We start from the raw sequence: 21,554 nt of genomic DNA, 5'->3' as shown, positions 1-21,554 counted from the left end.
CAGGGTTTGGTTGTTGGATTTCTTTTTTTTTTTTTTTTTTTTCTTTAAAAAGAACTGAAACTTCTCTCTGTTTAATGAAAAAAAAGTGTTTGAGCCTGACGGCTTTCACCGGCTTGCATTGTGTTTGGGAGCGAGGGGCTGGGGGAGGAGGGCTTGTGCTGCCAAGGGAGGAACCCAGGGCAGCTGAACTCGCTTTTCTTCTGCAAGTTTTTTTTTTCTCCCTCTGTGTTCCCAGGACAGGGTTGGCTTTCTAGGTTTGATAAAGCATTTCCTTCCATTGTCATTCTATACGGCCTCTGGGCCCTTCTCTCAGTCCCTCCCCTTTCCCCGTCCCCTCTCTTTCTCTCTCTTCCTGAACTTTAGTGAATCTTGAGATATAAAGAAAGCAGCTGCCTCCCTTAAGCACATCTTGAACAATGAGACCTCATCTCCAAGGGCTTTAATTCCTCTGGATGCAAGGACAAAGCCAGGGTGAGTAGCCTGCTAGTGACTCTGCCGGTCACTGCATCTGCAAACGCGGCCGTTCCCGGTGGGTGCTCGTGTCCGTCCCCGCAGCATCGGGGTCCCCTCTCGCTCTCGGGCTGCGGAGGTGTCGGGTAGCACAGGAGCAGATGCTGGAAACGTTAAAACTCTCGAAGCCCAACCGGCGCCGCCCGAGAAAGCGCAGCCACGGTCCCCATCGGACACGGTCCCCTCCGGCCGCGGTCCCCATCGGACACATGCGCTGGAGGCGGCTTTGCCACCCAGCTGCGTGCCGGGATTTGGGGCACCCGCTGGCTCCTCTCCTTGTGAGACTGGGCAGAACTCGGCTCTCAGCAAGGTGGGAGGAATCCCGATCCCAAAGGCAAAGAAAAACAAATATGATGCAATCAAGCGTGACTCGGAGCTGGGCTGCGGGAGGGAGAGCTTCCCCCGCAGATGTGGGGCTGTGCAATCCAGGGGCAGCACTGAAATCGGAGCTTGGGCAGGCGCCGGGTGGGAGACCCCTCCGCGACCCCCGGGTGCTCGGTGTCGGCGGCGAGGGCTGCGTCGTGAGGGTGCCGCAGACCTTCCCGCCGGTGTCCGCGGTGCTTCTGCTCTCTCGCCTTCAACAGCCTCATAGGAATTTTCCAGTCCGTTTGAAATGGCGAAGCGAGAGATGGGCTGGAGCTCAGGGGAACTTCTGCTCGGTGCAGGGGAGCGGTGACTCCCAACCGCTGCGTCCCGGGCAGAGAGCGGCCAGCGCGGCTCGCTGTGGTCCCACAGAGAGCAGGCAGAGGTGCAGCGTGTGCTGTCGTTGTAAGGAGCGTTATCTGGGGTCTAGTTTTGCCAGCGTGATCTGTTTAGATTGTTTTGTGCACAGAAAGCAGGAGGCAAACACAGGATATCTCAGCAGCAGCGTGATGTGCGTTAATGAAGGGAATTTGGGACAAGTGATGAAGCTGCTGCCTAACATGCAACTTCCAATATGGGGTCCCCGTCTCATCATCCCAGGAAACTGTAACCGATTCACATGGGAGACCGTGACGGAGTAGAAGGCCTATCCCAGATATATCTTTAAGATCTTCCCAAGGGATTGCCCGCCCCAAAAAAGCACATTGTAAACCTGCCAGCTCCTCCTCCAGAGCAGCTTCCCAGGACACTTGCTCCGTTCGATGTGCACCAAAACAACTCCGTGTTCCTGGCACTTCCCCGCTGCTCCTTCTGGCAGGCCTTTGCTAACAGCTGAAATAGGCTCGTCTCATGAAATCTTCCTTTCAAGGTGTTTGCGCTCCCGTGTACTCTGAGGTACTCACTGGTGTCCAGTCCACCTCTTTGCCTCCACCGTTAATGCAATCTTACTTTGCTTGCAGTGCCTCGGTGATGGGGACAAAGGAGCGGGGACCGTGACTCTGACGGATGTCTGAGGTCAAAAAGTCCTCTCACACTTTCTCTATTTCTCCTCTATTTCTGAATAACCTGCAGAGTGTTCCCCACCTTCATGCTACTTAGGGCAACTGGGGGAAAGTTGGTGGTGATGCACAGTGTAGGGGGTGCACAGGGGCTGCATGGCGGTGTGAGAACCTGCAGTACCCCAGGACAGTGGTACTAGATGTACTTTGGAAAGTAGGAAACACTTCAGGCTTAAGAGAAACGTTGCTCTGTTATGGCATGTTCCTCAGACTGGCAACCACAGGAGTTTGAAAAAGCAGAGGAGGGAAAACCAGTGAGATTTTGGGAGGGAAGGTGCTCCGGCAGTTCTGACGTTTTTCCCTCTCTCAGCTGCCCCTTCGCTTCTGCCATTGAACTTGTGTGATTACGGTGTGGCTAAACTGGGCCCTAAGGGTTTATTTTTAACCTCGGTTGCTTGATGTTAGCTCAGTGATCTGGTTGACGATACAACGCCACAAGTGATAGCAGTGCCGCTGCTGCGAGGGGCCGTGAACTGCGACACGCGGGTGGGATCAGATGGCCTGGGTGGGGAGTCCTTAAGGCTTCGCTGCCAAAGACACCGGGGAGTGGAATGACTCCCAGGTTGAGGAGTCGACTGCATGCAACTAAATACAGCCCAGATGCTGTTATCTAATGACCCCACGTCTCAGTACCACACCACCCCCCCGCTTTTGAGTTTCTCCTCTTCATCTCCATCTGTCTCCAGTGTCTGCTGTCTGCGCTGAAATCTGATTCATAGGAAATAGTATCTTAGCCTAGGAAATACCACAGGGTATCTGAGGCCCTCGGGATGGGGCATGGAAAAGGTTGGTCCCTGAAAGCCCATAACAAACCTCCATGCCATAATGACTGATCCTCAGGTAAGAAATTCTCCTAAAAGCTTTATTACAGGTGAGTTTCCCAAATTTCTGCCTTCTGCCCTAGAACAGAAAAGAAAGTCTGGGATAACTCCAGTTAGGAAGGTTTCCAATGGCTTTATTTGTCTCCTGCATCCCATGTACAGGCTTGTCAGGTGGAATTCATCCAAGTTAAGGTGGATGAGCCCAGCTGAGCTGCTCAGCCTTGGCTCCCTTTGCAGGCTGAGGGGAGGAGGCAGCTCTTCTGGGGACTGTTCATTTCAGCTAAAAGTAGATATTCGATGTGCATTTCTAATCTGGATAAGTTGGATCCTTCTGGTAGGGGCTTTAGGAGAAGCAGCTGATGACTTACACATGGCAAAGACAGGAAAAACAGACAGGAAAGATGGCTGATAAAGGGAAATTCAGATTAACAGGGTAAACCTGGGCACATGCAAACAATGTGATTTTGTGTCAGAAAACACTGGAAGAAGAAAACAGCTGAGAACAGAGAAAGTAGGTCAGATGCTGACTGCTGGATCTGTTCTAGGAACCAACTCTGGCCGTCACCTGGGTAATCGGGAGGACGTGTCCCACTTCTGCCGTAAGGCCCAGTGTGATGCCCAGGCAGATAAAATTAACAGCTCTGTCCTTACTGTGTTTTAATCTCATTGGAGCTGATTTTTTTTGGAAAATAGGAATGTTGATGCTGCTCAGGGCTTATTTGCAACGGGGAGCTGTATTTTAGGAAGCAATGCATTGAAGAGGCTATAGGAGGCTTTGAAAGCAGAAACCTGGTGGTACTGTTGCTGGTATGATATGGCAGTTGAAAAAACAAGTGTGATCTTGGGGCTTATAAACAGGGAACGATCAAACAAGGTGTAAAAGAACACTTTTGTTACTCATTAAAGCATCGGGGTGTGCACTGGTTCCAGTAGCCATTGGTGCATGGTGTGTTCTTATGCTATAAACAACCTCAAAGTTGTCCCGTATTCTGCAACATATAAACTGTTCTAAACATGCCTGGGAGTTTCCTAGGAGACCTTGTGGCTTGTGCAAAAATCATCCAGAGAGCCTGTGCAGTCTGTTATGCAGCAAGTCAGAGTAGGTTAGATGTATTTTTGAGCTTTTCTCTCCTTAAAATCACATTTCTAGTCCAACACAACATCAAGTGTTTTCCCCCATCCCAGCACGTTGTGGTTGTGCCACTTGTTCTTATCCAGCAACTTCCACTGAATCCAGCAGCTTTGGGCAGCACCCTGGCATCTGCAATGGAGTAGGAGTTGTGGGTAGAGATGGCTCGGGATCGGACACGGATAGGGTTGCTCTACTCCAGGGAAGATCAGAGCCTGCCAACATAAGGGAAGCAGCCACGTTCACCTTAAATTCCATTGACTGAGTTGAAGGAGTTGGTTAAATTGGGCTTTAAAGTAGCAGAATGAGGGAGGTGAAATGAGCATCTCCAGACTTGATATTGAACAGATCAGGTCTGCGGCAGGAGGAAATCTCCAAAGCTGTTGTGCTACCGCCTGGGACAGGCATTTTTCCAGCAGGAGCTGACATGTGTTAACATAAATGTAGATGAAACCTTCAGATTTAATGGAGCTTTTCAGAGGCATAATTGTGCTCTCTTGATTTGCAGGAGGAGATGAGAACTTTACTGCCACTTCTGCCACTGAAAGTCTTCCCCACCTCTGTGCCCACAGTCCCCTCCATAGCAGCCTCCAGGAGCTCATCTGTGCTCTTGGCACTTACACAATGAGGAAATTGGCCAGCATTTCCATATTAGCAATCAACTTTCCAGGGATGTTGCATGTATTTTCCAGCAAGGGATGGAACAGCATCAGCAACGCTTTTATCCACCAAGCCGGGACTGCCGTTGTGCAGCCGGGAGGACCAGGCATTGTTTAAAAAGACTCAGAGGAGAGCGCTCAGAGTGCAAATGCCCAGAGAGGCCCTTCCCTCAGCCCCCGAGCTCTGTATTCAGACCATGTCCTGGCACTTGGCCCTCACATATTGTCCCTGTTGGGATGTTTTGGCACGGCACGGTGACTGCTGCCATGGCCAGCGCTGCCCCAGCCCTTCCCTCTGACAGCCCCAGTGTCACACCAGCAGGCAAGTGGGCAGACTGGGCGAAGGAGGGAGGGATCAGTGGGGCAGCAGTGCTGCTCTCTAGACGCTTGTCCCGCTTCGTGTAGCTTCTTGGCATCTTGACGGACTCTCAGAGATTTATCGCCTCGTTCCCTTGGTGAAGCTGAACTTGGGGTTGCTCGGTGTGGGCTGTCACACAGGGAAGGGAAACTGGGATAAAGCGCTGAGAAATGGCCACCTGGAACAGTTGGTAAATTGGGATGGAGGCGACACGACTTGTTTGACCACCCTCATGGTGCACAGGGATAGGGAGTGACAGGGACCCAGCCGTGACCTTACTTCCAGTGACACTTTCCTCCTGGTATCTCTCCTGGACAGACACAGCCATGCATTGTTTGCATTCTCAGGAAGATGCACTTTAAATATGTATTAATTGGGCATGGTTAATTCATCAGGAAGTTTACTTTAAAAGCAAATAAAACCAGCGAGAAGCTCTAATGCCAGGAAACAGGTAAAATTTTTTTCCCCGAACAAACCACGTGGATGAGGCAAAAAAAGTCTTGCTTGAGCTGCAAGCATTTAGCATTTTGTGATGGTTGCACCTGATGGTTATAATATCACCAGGCAAATTGCTAAATAATGAGTTTTTGGGTGGTGGCCACACAGGAAGACCCTTGTGGCCACACGCATTCCCCCATCCTTTAAATTTGCTGTCCAAGACCGTTGCGGGTCCGTCGGTGACTCTGGTTATTCCATCAGCTTGTAGTCGGATCTAGTTTGTTGGTTTGGCATCTTTCAAACGCAAAATGCACTGAAGGGGAAAAAAAATAAATAAACCATTGTGCTCTGCTTTGTGCGGTGTCTGGCAGACGCGTGAGGGTCTGTAAAACCCATCCTGAGCTTTGCGGCACCGGTGCGAACCTACAGCAGAGCGTCGGGCCTCGAGGTGCTGCAGCTCGCGCCCCTGGAACGAGGAGATGGAGCCTCTCTTCAAGGTCACCAGGGCCCTCCGGCACTGCTGCAACCCTGGGCTGCCAGTCCGTGGCTTCTGCTAGTCCCCAGCAAGCTGGGAGACAGGTAACACCTCAGTTCAGCCTGTTTTACCCTTTTTTTCCCCGCCAGCCTGCTCCTCCCTGGTAACTGCTCGCCGTCCTTTGTTCTTGAACCATATTTCTCACCACGTCGTCAAGCGCGCTCAGCGAGACGGAGAAAAGCGCTCCCTTTCAAACACAAAGTCCCAGGACAACCCCGGCCTTTTTGTTTCTTTTTTTTTTTTTTCTGTGCTCGCTTTCATGCTGGGAGAGCAGTTTTTCCAGCCAGCCTGGCTTTGGAAAAGCCCAGAGCACTGGACATGTGCAGAATGAGCAATGCCAGAGCGTCGGAGCGCAGCCCGAGGACCTGAGGCTGGCGGGACGGACAGACAGCGGGCTGGAGGACCTGGAAGCAGGCAGATTTGGGTTTTGGGGACAGAGCAGGGCTTTGAGGGGAACGTAGGCTTTCCAGAGATGGATTTTGAGTTGGAGACACCCTGAGGTTTTGGGTTTGGAGCAAAACTATTTCCTCCATCTCTTTGTGCCTGTGCTTTGAATCTGGTAAACAGCACATGTTCAGTTTTGGTCATTCATTCGGTGAGACCCAGACCCTATAACTCACTCGATAAATACCGTGGCAGAGTCTGCTTCTCCCGGCACAGGGGCTGATCCGAGCACTGACAGGATGCCCCAGACAGGCAGGACCTGGCTGCTGAGCCCTGCTGACTTTTCAGATCAATCTCTTCACTGTTATTTGTCTAGACAAAAGGTTTTCAGCAAGTTGGAAAAACACTGTGAGATTCCTGGGCATTTCACAGCCCTCAGCATCCACTGGCCCTTTTACTGGAGGTGAAACCCTGAAATTATGAGAGGCTCAAGATCATATTGCTGTGCGACTCCTAGGAATGATTTATAGTCCAGAGACTATAAATCCTGCTCTGCTCCGATGTTATAAGAAAGGATCCCTCTTCCCATTTCCTGAATTCATTATATTTAAGACAAGTGAATCTGCATTAGAACAACGAAAAAAAATATATCTCTGTAGCAGATCAGAAAGGAAACATTCCTATACATGAAACTAAATCTCAGACCAAAGCTGAGACAAGGAAAGTAGAGACTAGACACAGGAACCTGGCTTAAAGCCATACGGCAAAGTCACAGGCATCTGAGATGGGTCTTGGGCAGGAAGAAGGTGCTATCTGCCAGCTTAGTGGTTTAAACAGCCCCGAAGGCTGTGGGAGATGGGAGGTGGGTTCCCCTCTCCTGCTGAGGGTCAGAAGGTGCCGAGCTACGGCTGCTCTCCTTGTGCAAATGCTTCTCCAACTTTTCTTCAGAGCTGCAAGGCTGGAGAGAAGGTTTTTAATGAGGTTGGGATTCCTGCCTCCCCTGCGGCGTCGGGCACCGGGGCTGAGCTCAGATGCGGCTCTGGCTGTTGGCTGTGGTCCTTCACCAGGGCCAGGGGTCGGGGACGTCGCTGGGGGCCACCTCTCCCCGTTCCCCAGCGGGGCTGGTTCCTGGGCTGGCAGCACCCACCCGGGGACGCGGCCGGGGGGTTGCTCGTCCCTTCTGCTCTCCGCACACGCGGCGTGAGCAGCGTCACGGCGGGGGGAAGAGGATGAGGGCCTTTTTCAAGGTTACAAGCCTCTTATTTTTGGACGCGTTTCCCTACTGCTGGAGCTGACCCAGGCTGTGAGCTGTTGAAGTTTTAGGTCCTTTGTTTGTTTAATTGAAGTGCTGTTTGTTTTTGATCACAGGCATTAGATAGGCGCTTCCTCTGCAGGCAGGAAGCAGTGATTTCCTGTTCGCTCGCTGGCCAACTCTCACTGCGCAGGAAACCTCGCTCTGCTGAGTGTTCACTTTTTGTGCAACATTTTTGGAAGGTCTTTCGTGTTGTTGTTTTGTTTTCCCTTTTTTTTTTCTTTTCCCTTTTTCCCCCCCGCCCCCGGCCCCGTCCCCTGCAAGTGGTGCTGGGTCTCTGTAGGAAGGATGTGTAGAGACAGCCCTGAGTCATGCCGGGCTGAACGCGCTGGGTGATGCTTTTTGCTGAAAATGGTTCCATTTAGGCTGAAATCTTTTAGAGAGGTTCAAAAGGCAGGGAAGGCAGCCGCTGGGCTGTCTTCACACCACCGCCAAGCCTCCTGCTACTGAACGCATTTGGTTTTGACAGTTATTTGACAATAGCTATGTGTTACCACAGGCAGCGCAAGTGTATCTTCCTCACGCCTTTGTGGACCCCACTCAGTGCAGATCCGTGTCTAAGAGCACTGATTTCTTTGCAGGGCTCGCCGGGCTCTAACTGAAGTTTTGTGGATGTGTGCCTTGTAGTGAAATTTTTTTGTTGTTTTACGGGGACACTGTTTCATTTACTGTCGAGGAAGGTGTATTTGTAACGGGTCATTTCAATGACTTGCCCAGTATCACCTAAAACTCAGCACGTGAGCAAGGAGTTAAAACAGAGTCCGGGATCAAATCTGCCCAGCTTGCCTGCTTGTTTGCTCGCTGTGCTAGAAGGAGCTTTATGTAGATGAATACTTTGAGGATGCAGCAGGTGAAAATTTTATTGCCAATTCCCAGTTAAATCTGTGACAGATCGCTGTTCTCGGTCTCTGCCCACCATGGCTGAACTAGATGGAGTTTCCCAGCTCCTTTGTAAGTGCAAAAATCTCATTTCTCATCTCTGCAATATCCCACCGGCCTTGTTCCCTCCTTGGCTACAACCACGCGTCCAGGTCAGAAGCATCAGAAAGGAGTCGGGGATGGGGTTCAAGCCGATGCTTCACACCTTCATGGGTTTTTCTGGGGTGGAAAAGAGATGCTTTGGCTTTTCTGTCATATCCCAAACGGGCGGAACAGTAGTTCCTTGGCAGCTCCATGCACATGGGGCTGTTTTTACTCAGCGTGTTTATCCTGGTAGGATCTAGGAGCTAACCCAGCTAGGGCTTCACCGCAGCGCAATGCCCAGAGGTGAAGCACTGCAGCGTCAGATGGCTCCAGCCACAGGAAGCCCGGACAGACAGACGGACACCGCTGCATGAGAGCTTTCAAACTGCCCCACGGCAACAGATGCGACCGTCAGTGCTTCGCATACTTGTCTGCCCGAGTTTTTAATTATCTTGCCGTTGTAAAGGGGCTCCCCTGCAGGGAGGGAATTTGTGATGGGAAGAGGAGCGGCTGTAGGAACAAAGCAGGGAGAGAAATGGCAGGGGAAGGGGGAGCAGAGCAGCTCAGAGCCCCCGAGGCGAAGGGTGGGAGGGATTAATCCTGCAAATGCCCATGCACGGGAGAGAAGATGGTCGGAGGTTTTAGCCAGGGTTGTGAAAGAGCAGCTGGCTGGGGCCGTTGGGCTGCAGGGGGATGAAACGCTGAGGGATGCACAGAGGGATGGGAGGAGGAGGAGGAAGGAGAGGGCAGGACAGTCTCTGCTACAGCCACCGTGCTGGGCTCCAGCCTCCGTGTGCTTCGGCCACGGCTCATGCTTGGGACCATCCAAGGAAAACTTTGCCCGGGCTGCTCTCATGCGGCCCTGGCCCTCTGCAAGCGTGTCCCCACCATCTCAGCCTCCTCTCCCGCCTCGTTCCTGGAGAGCTCTCCATTCCCCAGGCCCCTTCCGATCATTGCACATCGGTGACATCATCGCTGGTTGCTATGGAGAAGCCAGGTTGTCCAAAACACGACCCCTTGGCCTCATCCCATGTGTGTCAGGAAATGAAGGTTTTATAGTACATCTCTGCAATGGAGCAGAAACAGCCGGAGCAGGAACCGCAGCCCGGGGACAGGCGCACAACCCACCCTCGTCGTGGGCTGTTTGTGTGTGACTCCCCGGTGGCCTCTGCGATGGGGAAATGGGGAACAATTTCTTGGGGTTGCAAGGCTGATTTATGTCTCCTGAGTTATTCCTGGGCTGCTGAGCTTTCTGCCTTGGTCTGAAATGCCCTGGAGGAGAGGCAACCTGAAGTGTTTTAAGCCGGTGCCTGGGGAGAAGGCAGAAAGCCTGCACCAGACTCTGAGCAGAGGCAGAAAATGGGAGAAAATGGTCCACAGGGGCTCCTGGCCGGGTGGAGCAGTTGGAGGTGATCAAACGCGTCTCCCACCAGAGCTGCAGGCTTCAGGGGGGGCTGTGATGTGCAGGGAGAAGAGTGAAGGTGTTTGGGAGCCTTGGCCACAGAAATGTTCCTAAAGCCAAAAAAAACTATCCCAGAACCGACAGTTACCAAAGACCTCGCAGACGGTGAGGGGGCTTTGGAAAGGAAACATCAGGTATCGTCCCGCGGCAGGGATGGGATGTCACTGTTAAAGGCAGCCTTTGTTCGGGCAGGAATTACAACCAGACTCTCTCTTCTCTCCTGCAATGTTTGGGTGTGGAGGTGTTTCCCCGAGGGAGGGCTGGAAGCCTTATCCCTGGATTCTCCGAAACCAGGCCAGAGAAAGCACGAGGTGTCCTGCCCTGACCGCAAAGCCAGGCTGGATCCGCTCCCTCCCTGCAGAAGGAGCATAAAAATCTCCCGTGAACACCTGAAGCAGCCGGTGGCTTTGCCAACCCCGGCTTCAACTTCCCTTCCGACTTCGCGGCAGGGCCAGCCTTCAGATCGTCACCCGGGCTCGGACGTGCGTCACCTCAGATGCAACAGCTCTGCAGCAGCTTGGGCTTTGACACAGTTTGTCTTGCCCCTGCCCTTCCTGCTCTCAGTTTGGCTGGGAAACGAAAATGCTGCTTCTCTCGCTGTTTCCAGGCAGAGCGGCTCTGGGTGGACGAGCTGTAACGTGAGAGCCCCAGACCCAGAGAGCCTCCAGGTTGGGCCATTTCACGTGGCTGCATCCCGTGTCTGCGCACACTTGCGTTAGTCCGGGTTGGTGTGTGCCCATGCACACCACAGCCCTGAGCACAAAGGAAGTAAATAATAAGAAGAAAATGAGCATCAAAGAGCGGTGTGGCCCAAATCTGGTGTCCACTCCATAGCGCAACCTCAACGCGAACCTGGAGGTTTCTTCCAGCTCGCTCGCCCCTCTGCCGTGTTGCCCCTCGGAACCAGCCCCTCAGGACACAGCGGCGCTGAGCAGGTTAAACAGCACACGGGGGATGTGCTGGAAAATAAAAAGTTGGAGTCTTTCGGTTTTGCATACCCCATCCGGGGGCACGCTGCCGGCAACGAGCATGGAAAGTGCCTGCATGACTTGTTTTGGTCTCACTTTGCTTGATAACTCGCCGATGCCGCAGTCAAATTACCCCGTAAACAAGAGCACGAGCCAGCTCAGACTCAGAAACGGGGCTGGCGGTGACACAGCCCCAACCCAACGGTGCCGGCCGACCCGCTGCGCCGCACGGCAGGCTCCCCCCGCTCGCAGTGGGTGTTTCGGGGTTAAAAATAGACTCCAGATTTCAGTTAGTAAATGCGGAGGCAGGGAGCGGAGCTGTTTATCAATGCCAGGGTTTCCCCTGAGACGCTGAAATGAGTCAGGTAGGAGATGGGCACAACTGTGCACATGCCCAACTTCACCGGTGCTGGCAACGCTGCTCCGTGCACGGGCCGTTCTGGGGGATTTTTTCTACGTGCTGAGGTGCCTTGGAAGCCGCAGTCCCTATGGATGCTCAGTATGACTCATGCTCCTACCACATTTAGATATTTTACAGCATCCTACCCTCGGCCCCTTTTGAAAACATCGCTCTCTGTCATCAATCCATCATGCCTCGACCATGAAGGAGTTATTTTTCTAACCTGGCACAGTTCCTACTCATATTTTGAGCTCACGCAAAGGGGTAGAAGGGGAGGAGCGAGCGGTGGGGCTGGCGGTGGGACATGGGTGTCTTGAGAAGACCCGCTGCCTGCCAGGCACCGGCCCCGCCGGCATCCCAGCCGCCCGGGACGCAACTGCACGTCGCAGGGCCGGGCAGGCATCGCCCCAAATTTCCCACCGCATGCAAAAAAATTGTTTCTGATATGGAGGTCACATAGCAGGCTCCATAATCCCTGAATTTTAGAGAAGCATGAGCTGTCCTGGTGGGTTTCGCTCCCCAGGCAGCCGGGCTCCGTGCACAGGGGGGTTTGCCGGTAGCAAAGTCCGTGGTCTGGTAATGCTGGAGGGGTCCCAGGTTCTTTCAGCTGAACAAGCACTGGTGAAGTCTGGTTGTATGAACAAAATTGCTGTTGCAAGGTTTTCTTGGGGTGGAAAATAAGGATAAACCGTTAATGGGATAAACAGAGCGCTGCAGCCGCCGCTGTACTGCTAACGCTCAGGACCTTCAGCGCTGGGACGGTGAAGGGAGGAGAGCTGCTCCATCCCTGGGGGGTGCACAGTGTCCCTGGGGGGTGCACAGCGTCACTCCTGCTGGTTCCTGGAAGGGAAATCTGGCAAGACCCGGGCACTCAGAGCCCACCGGCACCCCGCGGCGGGGAGAGCTGGCCAGCACCGTGGGGAACGACGTGGCACCTTTTCAGTGCCGCTTTTTGGGACAAAGTTCATCATCCAGTGATGCCTGAACGTAAAGACATGGGCCACTGTCTTTATGTCCCTTGTCTTGCCACTGTCTCTTGACAGTCATCAAGGCACTGGCTCATGTTTTCATGGCGTTACAGGCTCGTCTCGGTCCCACCAGCCCCGCGTTGCCCTCTGCCCGCTACCAGCTTCCCTGGGGTGATGGAGACGTGGTGGCAGCCCCTGCCCCGGCGCTGAGGTGTGGGGGCCGTGTGTTTGAGTCACCCCGGCTGGTTATCATGCCCAGAGGCAGCAGCGTGCCGCCCCTTTTAGCAAAAGACCAAATCACCTGGTTGCAGGGTTTCTGAGGTCAGGGGGGTGGAGTGCTTCGTCTCAGCCCCGCGGGGAGGGGGACAGGACTGAAACCACCCCCCAGCTCCAGCCTTTCCCCTCCTGAGCCCCATCTCAGGCACCCAGAGACTCCCGGCACCATCCAGACCCCGATGTCTTTGTGTCCCTGAAGCGACGCATCCACGTACAAGGTTTCCAATGCTCCGGAGCCCTTTTCCTACAGTGACAACCAGCACCTGGGGCCTCAAAATTACCCAAACCTCGTTTTTCAGAGGGGGTGACACAGGCAACACCAAACCTCCAAATAAACCTTGCTGTGGAGGAGGCGCAGAGCCAAACCCCAGCATCCCACGGGCAGCATCCCCAACGCCCCAGCCTCGCACTGGCCGGGTAAATCGGCTTGGCCAGGGGTGGGCTGTGGGGCCAGGTCCTACGGATTAATTGAGGGCACTTTTTCATGGCTAATACCTCGCTCGCTTGCACAGCAGCGGCTTCCTGTTTGACTCACACCTGACAGCCCCGCTGCATAAGTCGGGGCCTCTCGCGCTTGCAAGCAACTGAATGGGGCTGTTTACAATTAGAGAACATGGGATTCCCAGAAAGAGGCTCAGACCGGACATCCTGAAGCGAAATACCCCAGGCGTCACCGGCTAAAAATAACCGTAGCAGAACAGTCACCAAACAAACAGCGCGTTAACACCAGCCCCAGCACCGAGCTCTCACGTATCCCATGGCACGGGGGGAGTGGCAGGCGGAGGGGCACCGAAAGCACCGGCTTTCCCTACCCCTGCGGGGTTTTTCTGCCATAACATGGTGCTACAAAGGCTGGTGGCTGCCACTTGCAGTGATTTCTTTTTGTTTCTGTTTTATTTAGCGGTAGGGAGGAGTAAGGCAAGGGTTAAAATATAAATAAAATGAGTTTCAGCCAGAAATGGCTGGTGGAAATCAGTTCAGCCCGCTGGTGGGCTGGGGGAAGCCGTGGAGGATGGAAGCGAAGCAGGAACAGCCTCGGCGAGGATGGGGACTTTGCTGACCGGCTCCAGACCTGGAGCTGGTGCCCAGCGGCTGGGTGGGCAAGTGTCATTGCAGCCAGCTCCAGGGGCTGCTGAACAGCCTCGGGGAGTGGCACGGGTGGCTGCTTCTCATCTGATGCCTCTACTGGGGACACTTTTTCCCGCCAGGACCCCCTGCTCAGGCTCACAGGGGTTTTATAGCAAATGCTCGCAGCAGCCAGGGGGAACCAGTCCCTCGGCACCGTTCAGCTCTCCATGGACAGCAGAGCGGTGGTGGCTGCAGGGTGGTCTCAGTAACGCTGCTGTGAGTTTCCGAGTGGGATCCTGCTGCAGTTTCCCAGTTGCATCCCCAGGATAAGCAAGTGCCAGACCCAAGAGCCTTTTTCCAGCCTTTCTCGGGGACAGCCCCAATTAAGCAGCTGGCAGGAACAGGCTGCATGTGAAAAAGAGTCGAGAGCGCTCACTAATCCCTTATGAATTTTTCCAGGACCTGACTCAGAGCTGGGGAAGGTGCTAAAGTGTCTGGTCCTTAGAGCGGGGCTCAGAAAATGGGGACACGATGGTGGTGGGACCAACTTCAGCTGGAGCTGAGCTGCGTGTTGTGGTAACCCCAGCACGAAGCGGGGAGCTGCTGGCTTTGCCCCCCCTCCCCGATGCTCGTCAGCTTGAGGGAGAGACAATAAGATGGATCAGAGCAAAAGGGCACAGAAAGGGTCGTAAAGACTCGTCCCAACAGCCCTATAGACCAGTCAGCCTCTCTGTAACAGAGATTTCAGAAGATAGGAGCTCCCGTTAAAAGGCACTTACGCAATAGGTTGCTATGAGAGGAAGTTTCTCTTTAACCCCAGGCAGTTAGTGGTTGATTTATGTCCTACAGCTTTAGATTTTATAAGTTGCAGGGGTGTTGCTTAAGAAGATAATTGGACCCTGTATTTCTTATAAACCTTTTCTGTTGGGGAACATTTACTCTTTTATCTGCCTCTTGTATTCCTGATACCTTGACGATGTATAAGGAAGGAAAATTATATGGCTCAGGTTATCTTACTCATGAGAGTGAATCCTCAAGTTCTCCCCGAGGCCGTGCTGGATTTGGGTCTTCCTGAGCTTTATCCAGGGGACTGCCCACTTTTCCTTCCTAGTTGTATCCCCCTCAAAATAATAGCGGCTCCGTTGTTGCCCTCAATTTCTCCTGCTCTCTTTGTGTACCGAGTTATGGTTGGTGGCTTTTGCTCTTAAGCAATAAATACCACAGTGGGGACATGGGCAGTGGACTGCTGTGGACAATTTTGCACCATGTTCATGGTGGACTTACTTGCTGGACTTAATGGCCCTGGGACCCACTTCCAGTGCCATGGTCCTTCCTAGGTAAGAGCTATCACTTGGTGGGAGTCAATTCATTTCATGGCAGGGGAGACAGACGGAACTCTTCTGCTTCATGGAAACTTCACTTGGGCTCTCTCCTGATTTGCCATTTGCCTTTAACCTAAAATAAAAGTTATTTAGACTAAAAGCGCACATTAGCGATTTGTGAACAGAAGGACAATTACAGGGAGAAAACTAATTTCCACCAGCATGGTGGGGGAAAGACACTGCTACATTGTCTGAGCTGCGGTGTCCTCCCCAGCAGAAGAACAGGCCCAGGTTCTCTGCCTCCAGCTATTTCGAATGACGATAGTTTGTGAACTCGCCCTCTTGTTCTTGGAGTCCTTCTTGGACTCCCGCCACAGGTTGTCTCACTGCTACGGCAGCAGAAATACCTCCAGGCCTTCCCATCGACAGCCGCCCATGTCAAAAGCTTCATTTGCTCAGTGGAGGACCCGGCTCCTCCATCTGCTCTGGAGCGGCGCGGAAGCGGAGCTGCAGCCCGCAGGGATGGCTGCGGAAACAGCCAGCGCACAGCAAATATCACGCTGGAGGGACAGGCTGCCGAGCATGGGGAGGGTGACACTGGTGCTCTGAGATGCTGAATGGAAAGTTGGGGCAATTCCTGCTTTTGTTATAGACCCCCCGGGGCCCTTGAGCAAGCCCATTACGCTTGGGCATCAGCTCACCCTTCTTGCAGAGCTGAGCGGGGGACAGCGTCTCCTTTCTCTTTTCATCTGTCTTGTTAATTGGGACCGGCCCTTCGTTTGCGTGGGTGTCTGCTGCCATTTGGAAATCTGAGCTTTAGCTTGTAAAATCTCAAAGGGAGGGATTTTTCCCTTCCTGGGTGAGTGTGGGTGGCTTCAACGCTGCTCCAATTTTAGTCTCTGTGCACCACCCAGATATAAAACCGGGCATCTTGCTGCATCTGCTCCTGGGATATTCATTGTCCGGGAATCCCCGGGTGACCAATTATGCCAGTGGGAGCATTCATGGAAACAGGCCATTTTCTGCGACAGCTCAAAGTCTTTGCAAAAGGTTGGTAGAGTCCCAAGAGCTTCTGGCAGCTTCATTTTATTTTGAAACCGATTGGCCCCCAGCTGGGTGTGAGAGTAAAATGAAAGGATGCGAGATAAACCCACTTGTGCGAGAGAGTGAGCAGCTGCCCGAGGCAGCACAGCATCAGAGGTCGTCATTCTGAAACTGAGCATGGAAACTGCACTGAGAAGAAAGCTAGAGAGCAGGGCTCGGGCTCCTCGCCACACACGGTGCAGACCACACTAAAGAGCTGCTCTGCCTGGGGACTGTCACATGCACTGGGGCAAAAGAGAGACGGAAACCTAAAGGGCAGCAGGCAGCTCTGACTGGGCAGATGAGCGCTGACAACAAAGGTACTCTTGTCCTCTCTGGGCTACTCTTGTCCAACCCATCTTTTGTGTTTCAATGTGTCTTTGGGCTTTCTTTACCCTCTGCTCTTTGCTGAACACCTCTGTCGTGTTGCTGTGATCGCCACCATTGCTCCATGGGTGGTTTTAGGCATCCCCTGGCCTGAGCTGCTCAGGAGGATGAGGAGACGTGGAGGTGGAGGGGAGTGAACGGCAAGGTACGGAGAAGAGGAGGCTCCGATGGGTTGTTAAAGCTTGCGTTTGCGTCTTGCTTACCGCCAAGTGAGCTGCCAGCCTGCTCAAGAGCCTGGGTAGCGTTTATCAGGAAATACGGTCGGTGTGTGCTGCGTTCGTAGCTTCGGCACCTTGTGACCCAGACCATACCCCGTCCAAGAGCACGCAGGGAGTTCGGGATTTTTAGTCTGGTTGACCCATTTTTGTGTGGCGCGTACTGTGTCATTCCTAACTGCTCTTGCCCTAGGTCAGCATCCCCATCCCCTGGCACAGCCGCTGGTGTTTTAAGTAGCTGAGAGATGCTCTGATGGATGGGCCGTAGTAAAAGGCTTAATACAGAGGATCTCCTGGTGAACATCAGCCAGGCAGGGAATGGCCAACCAGGCAGGTAGTTCTTGCTCGTGTTCGTCATCGGTTGCTCGCCATACACGTGCCAATCTCCTAGCAGGTGGGGGTAGCTCCCCTCTTTCAGGTGAGAAAGGCATCGCAGCAGGTGTAGCATGGCAGAGAGCAGCACCGGCTCTTGCGGGACACCAGAGCTCTCCAACTTCCAGGCTAGATGCTCAGTTACAGGTTTGCACCTTCAAAGCATGAAGTTCTCATGGCATGGCTGCTCCTCGAGAGCCTCCTGTGTGTGCTGCACCGTGGACGCGGTGTGGCCGTATGACCCACGGCATGGGTGGCTTTGGTGGACAGGAGCTAACCTGAGCCTCCAGCTCTGCAGAGCTAAGCCACGGTGATATACAGGAGCTGCAGCGTTCTCTTACAGTACATGAATGACTTTTTGTCCATACACCAGCACTCGCCTTGCAGAGCCCTGGCCTGGGCCACGTGACTGGAGCCAGGACATGGGGAGCATCTCTCCACTTCCTTCATCCCAAGACAGATATTACAGCTCTCCTCTCTTCTCTTGCCACCCCCTGGTACTGCCTTACTCTCTTTTTGTGAATAGGTTGAGAAATCGCATCAAGGTAGAAATGTGCCGGTCATGACACCACAGTTAGGAGGAGAGAAGCTGTGATGGAAGAATTTGTTGAGTTTTGTCCTACCTCAAAAGTGCTGAAACTGGTGTACTGCTCCCACACCTCAGCCTGGGAATTTCCAACTAAAGGTTTTGGTTCTCTGGGCTGTAGAGAAAGCGGAACACACGCTCAGGGTGCTCTAGATGTCTCAGAAACCAGGAGGCAAATTGGAAGAGCTGACACTTTTAAAGTATCAGGACCCTTCAAGCTAAATCTCATGATCTCTAGGCATCTGATGTGACTTTTGGCACCGCACAGCAAGTGTGTTTCAAGCACCTTGTCTTTTGGCTTTGAGGGGGATGGTGAGAAAGAAAGGAGAGGGAGAGCAGGACACAGCACTAAGGGAAAACGATCCCTACAAGTGATATGATGCTGTTGAGAAGTGGGGAAGGAAGTGGAGGAACTTTGTAGACCTCATGCAGCAGGAAGGCTTTTAATCCCAGGGCTCCTATGACCATTTCCAGGCCAAGAAAGCACCTTCAGGGCTGTTCTCTACAGCAGGAGACAGATCACAGCCAACAATTAGTGCAAAGTAGAGTCAATTACAGTTGGTTGGCAAGGAGCAGGAGAGAGATGTAGCAGACCCTCTTCTCTTTCACCCACTCTTTCCTCTGTTGCTTTCCTCTTGTATTAAAGCTTCATCAGTTAGGAGCTCTGGTTCGAGGTTGTCTTTGTTCCCCGCCTACGGCAGCAAGGCCAAATGCTTCTTTGGAGGAGAGAGGGAAGGAACTGAGTGAGAAAAGCAGCTAGAAGATGCTTGCGAGGCAAGTGCCAAAGCGCTGCAAGCCACTGAGGATGCTCTGGGGTAACTGAAGGCTTCAAGGAAAGCTGCAGGGAACAAAATGAGCAAAAGATAGCTGCTTCAAAATCCTTTTGTATTAGAGGTCATAAGCTTTTTTTAACAGGCTGCGCTTGAGTTATCTGGTGCTGGCGCAAACCCCTGGATAACAGTGCAGTCCTGGAAGGACTAAAACTTTTGAAGGATACTGTTTTCAGGTAAGAATTCAAAAAAAGAGGCTCTAATGCGGCGTTTATAACAGTTTTGATTGTGCTGAGTCTGCTGGGCAATTCTGGAGGGCTTGTGAACTCTGCAGTTTGTGGCCAGACCGTAATGGGGACCAGAGGTGAGACCTTGTGGAAAAACCCCTTGGGGGGTGTCTTGATTCAAGCAGTAAAACTCCGAGTGGGGACAAGAGAGAACTGGCCCGGTCTTGGGCTTTGGTGGGGAATCAAGGCAATGCCACTGGGCGAGTGGCCTGTAAGTGACAGCCTGAGATGAGAAAAATGAGGAAAAAGTGAAAACTCCAGGGATGGGGCTGTGAAAACTCAAACAAGGTGTTGATAAGAAGCAGGCGGGAAGGCTTCACGCAGCGGGAGAGAGTGCCGGCACCCACGGCAGAGCTGCTTCCCTCACAGGGAGGAAAACTGCAAATGCCTTCAACAAATGACTGGAAATACCTAAAAGCAGCAGAATTTACCTATTCTGTGTGCTGCAGAGGTTAATTTGCAGAGCTGCTGAAGGCACAGCCATGCACAGTGGCGAGGCTGTTGTACCTAATGTTATCAAACCCACTTTATTTATAGAAGTAGAGCGAGGAAGCCTGGTGTTTAAAGCTTACACACACACACAGGGTCACTCTTACCATGGGTGTTTCTGAGCTTTGTATCAAAAACCTGAAAGTTCCCTACTGGTAGGATAAAAAGGGTAAAAGGTCTTTTTTTACTGTTTCTTGATGGGCTGATATCCCAAGTCCTCCTAGGGCTGAGCATGAGCTTAGAGCCTTGAGCTGTCATTGGGCAAAGAAAACCTGAAAAGATGCAGACTTGACAAATAACAGCTCCTTTGGTGGCAATTTCAGAACTTTATGCCCAGTCCACGTTCATCTGGTCGTTCTCTGTGTTTCCTGGGAAATAGGATATGATGGGTTTGGATTAATTGTTCTTGGTGTTTAGAAAAAGCCTCACTGGTGAACCCAGCTCCTTGCCCTACAATCTCAGATGGAACCAAACCCTGTAGCAATGGCAGAGAATGAGCCACATCTCATTATTAGGAGGCGGGGGGGGGGGGCTTTTTTTAACCAAAACAGGATGATTTCCAACCGATTACTTTGAATCTGGCGGATGAGTAATCACGCGGTCGTGAGGATGGTGAGGTTACAATTGTTAAAAGGAAACCTTAAAAATTGTCGGGTGTCGTGTTCAAAGCTCATGCGAGGGTAGCACCCATGTAACGGGGACCACAATAAGCTGAAACGTTGCTCAATGAAACCTCAAGCTAGACGGCTTCATTCTATAAGTATTGGTTATTTTTAAAAATAACTCTTTTGGAAATGTTCATATCAATCATGGGCAACTGCAGCGCAGAAGGTTGGGAGAGAAAATCTGGGGTGTGTGTTGGAAATGGGAGTGTGCATGGGTAGGATTTTCTGCTCCTTTTTTTTGGGATAGCTCTGTAGGAGAGGAAAAGAAACCTTCAGCTGTTGGCAAGAGGAGGTGGAGAGGAAACGGACCCTGAGTCAAAGCTGAAGAGGCTACAAAGGGCTCGGGGTGCGGGCAGGAGCGGCGGGAAGGGTGAGTAGGCAGCACGGGGCTGCTCCCAGGGCGAGTAACTCCAAACTGGGCTGAGACCTCACTGTTCTGTCCCGTAAGGGAAGGTGGCCCTTGAAGAGGCTGGTGTGAACAACGAGGAGCTTTTTGGTGGGATCCAGCTGATGTCTGTCCCAAGAAAAATTCATCGGCATCTGGCTGTGATGCCTCTCCCTGACCCTTCTTCCTCCAACTTTTATGTACCTCCCTCACAAGATAAAAACCCATCAGAGTTATTAGCTCCGTTTCAAAGATGCCATCAACCACAACCAAAGCCACAGCTTAGCCAGCAAAGTGTTAAAGTCTGTCCCGGAAACTCTCCGGGAGGATGGGAACTGCCCAGAGGCAGGCTTGGGTCCCTGCCAGCTGCTGCAGAGCAGCCTCAGATATCTCCTGGCCACCCTCCCTGCCAGCCCCCTGGCTGGGGCACACACATGCCTTGGGTTGTCCCCTCACTTTCTCAGGATTTCTGTGATCTGTCATGTGAGCAGTTCTGGGTTGCTCATCTAGACATCCCAGCTTGCTCCCCTTGGCTCCGCTGGCATCGTCCTCCATCCTACCCCATCACAGAGGGGTTTCAGCGGCACCTCCAGAGCACTTTGTGTAGCTGCACCCAGAAATCCTCCTAGCTCCCAGCACAGCTGGCCCACGTCCCAGCTCCAGGAGGAAACCCCAGTCCCCAGACTCAGAGGTTTTGCCTTTGCACCCACTGTCTACCACTGCTGGAAGCTGCTTTGAGTGATGTTGCAGCGGAGAAGGTCTCCTCTGGGATGGCAGTGACATGGGCGCGTCCTGGGAGAAGGGAGGGCTGAGCCGAGGAGGCAGCCTGGAGCCAGCTCGGGAGTCCCTGGCAGACCTGGCCCGTCTGCTGTGGCATCCCAAGGGCTGTGAGGCCGTGGAAAGGCTGCCAGCAGCGCTGCCAAGCATGAAATGGAAACATGACCTCAGCCTGAGAGCAAAACTCCCCTTCGCTTGGAGGTCTGGCCACTTCTGCAGCAACGTTGCTGGCGGGGCTGCCACCTCGGCCCCCCTCGTGGTGGCCCCGGGAGCTCGTGGTGCCAGGAGGCTCGTTGGCACTGCCGTGCTGGCCAGCCTGAGCTGTCCTTCTCAGCAGCCTTCCTCAGGAGGGACATCTGGGTGAGTTAAAAGCAGAAGGCACCAGGACTGGCCTGGCTGTGGGAAGGATGTGGTTGCTCAACAGCCTTTGGGAACATCCTTGCCCAGAGGTTTTAGACATCTCCATCCTCGCAACTGATTATATTTGACTTTTTGGTTGTGACCTTTAGCTCTCTGAAGTTGCTCGTTCTGCAGTTGTCAGAGG

The 21,554-nt window shown here is 52.9% G+C and overlaps 1 protein-coding gene across 2 annotated transcripts in view; it reads left to right on the top strand.

The window, feature by feature from the left end:
- The first annotated feature begins 251 nt into the window (after positions 1–251).
- HDAC7 (histone deacetylase 7) overlaps positions 252–21,554 on the top strand; it is an 89,314-nt gene continuing 68,011 nt past the window's right edge. The window contains exon 1 of one of the 2 annotated variants that reach the window (XM_074853891.1): positions 252–471. In XM_074853891.1, the coding sequence (XP_074709992.1) occupies positions 453–471 (19 nt within the window). In that variant the 5' untranslated portion in view covers positions 252–452. Of the gene's footprint in view, positions 472–16,378; positions 16,398–21,554 lie in introns of those variants that run through there. The other variant, XM_074853892.1, reaches the window with a different exon arrangement.

The sequence above is a fragment of the Strix uralensis genome, chromosome 33 (genome assembly GCF_047716275.1).
Source record: "Strix uralensis isolate ZFMK-TIS-50842 chromosome 33, bStrUra1, whole genome shotgun sequence".
Classification (NCBI taxonomy): domain Eukaryota; kingdom Metazoa; phylum Chordata; class Aves; order Strigiformes; family Strigidae; genus Strix; species Strix uralensis.
The sequence above is the reverse complement of the archived record's forward strand: the minus strand, read 5'-3'. Positions and strand labels throughout refer to the sequence as shown.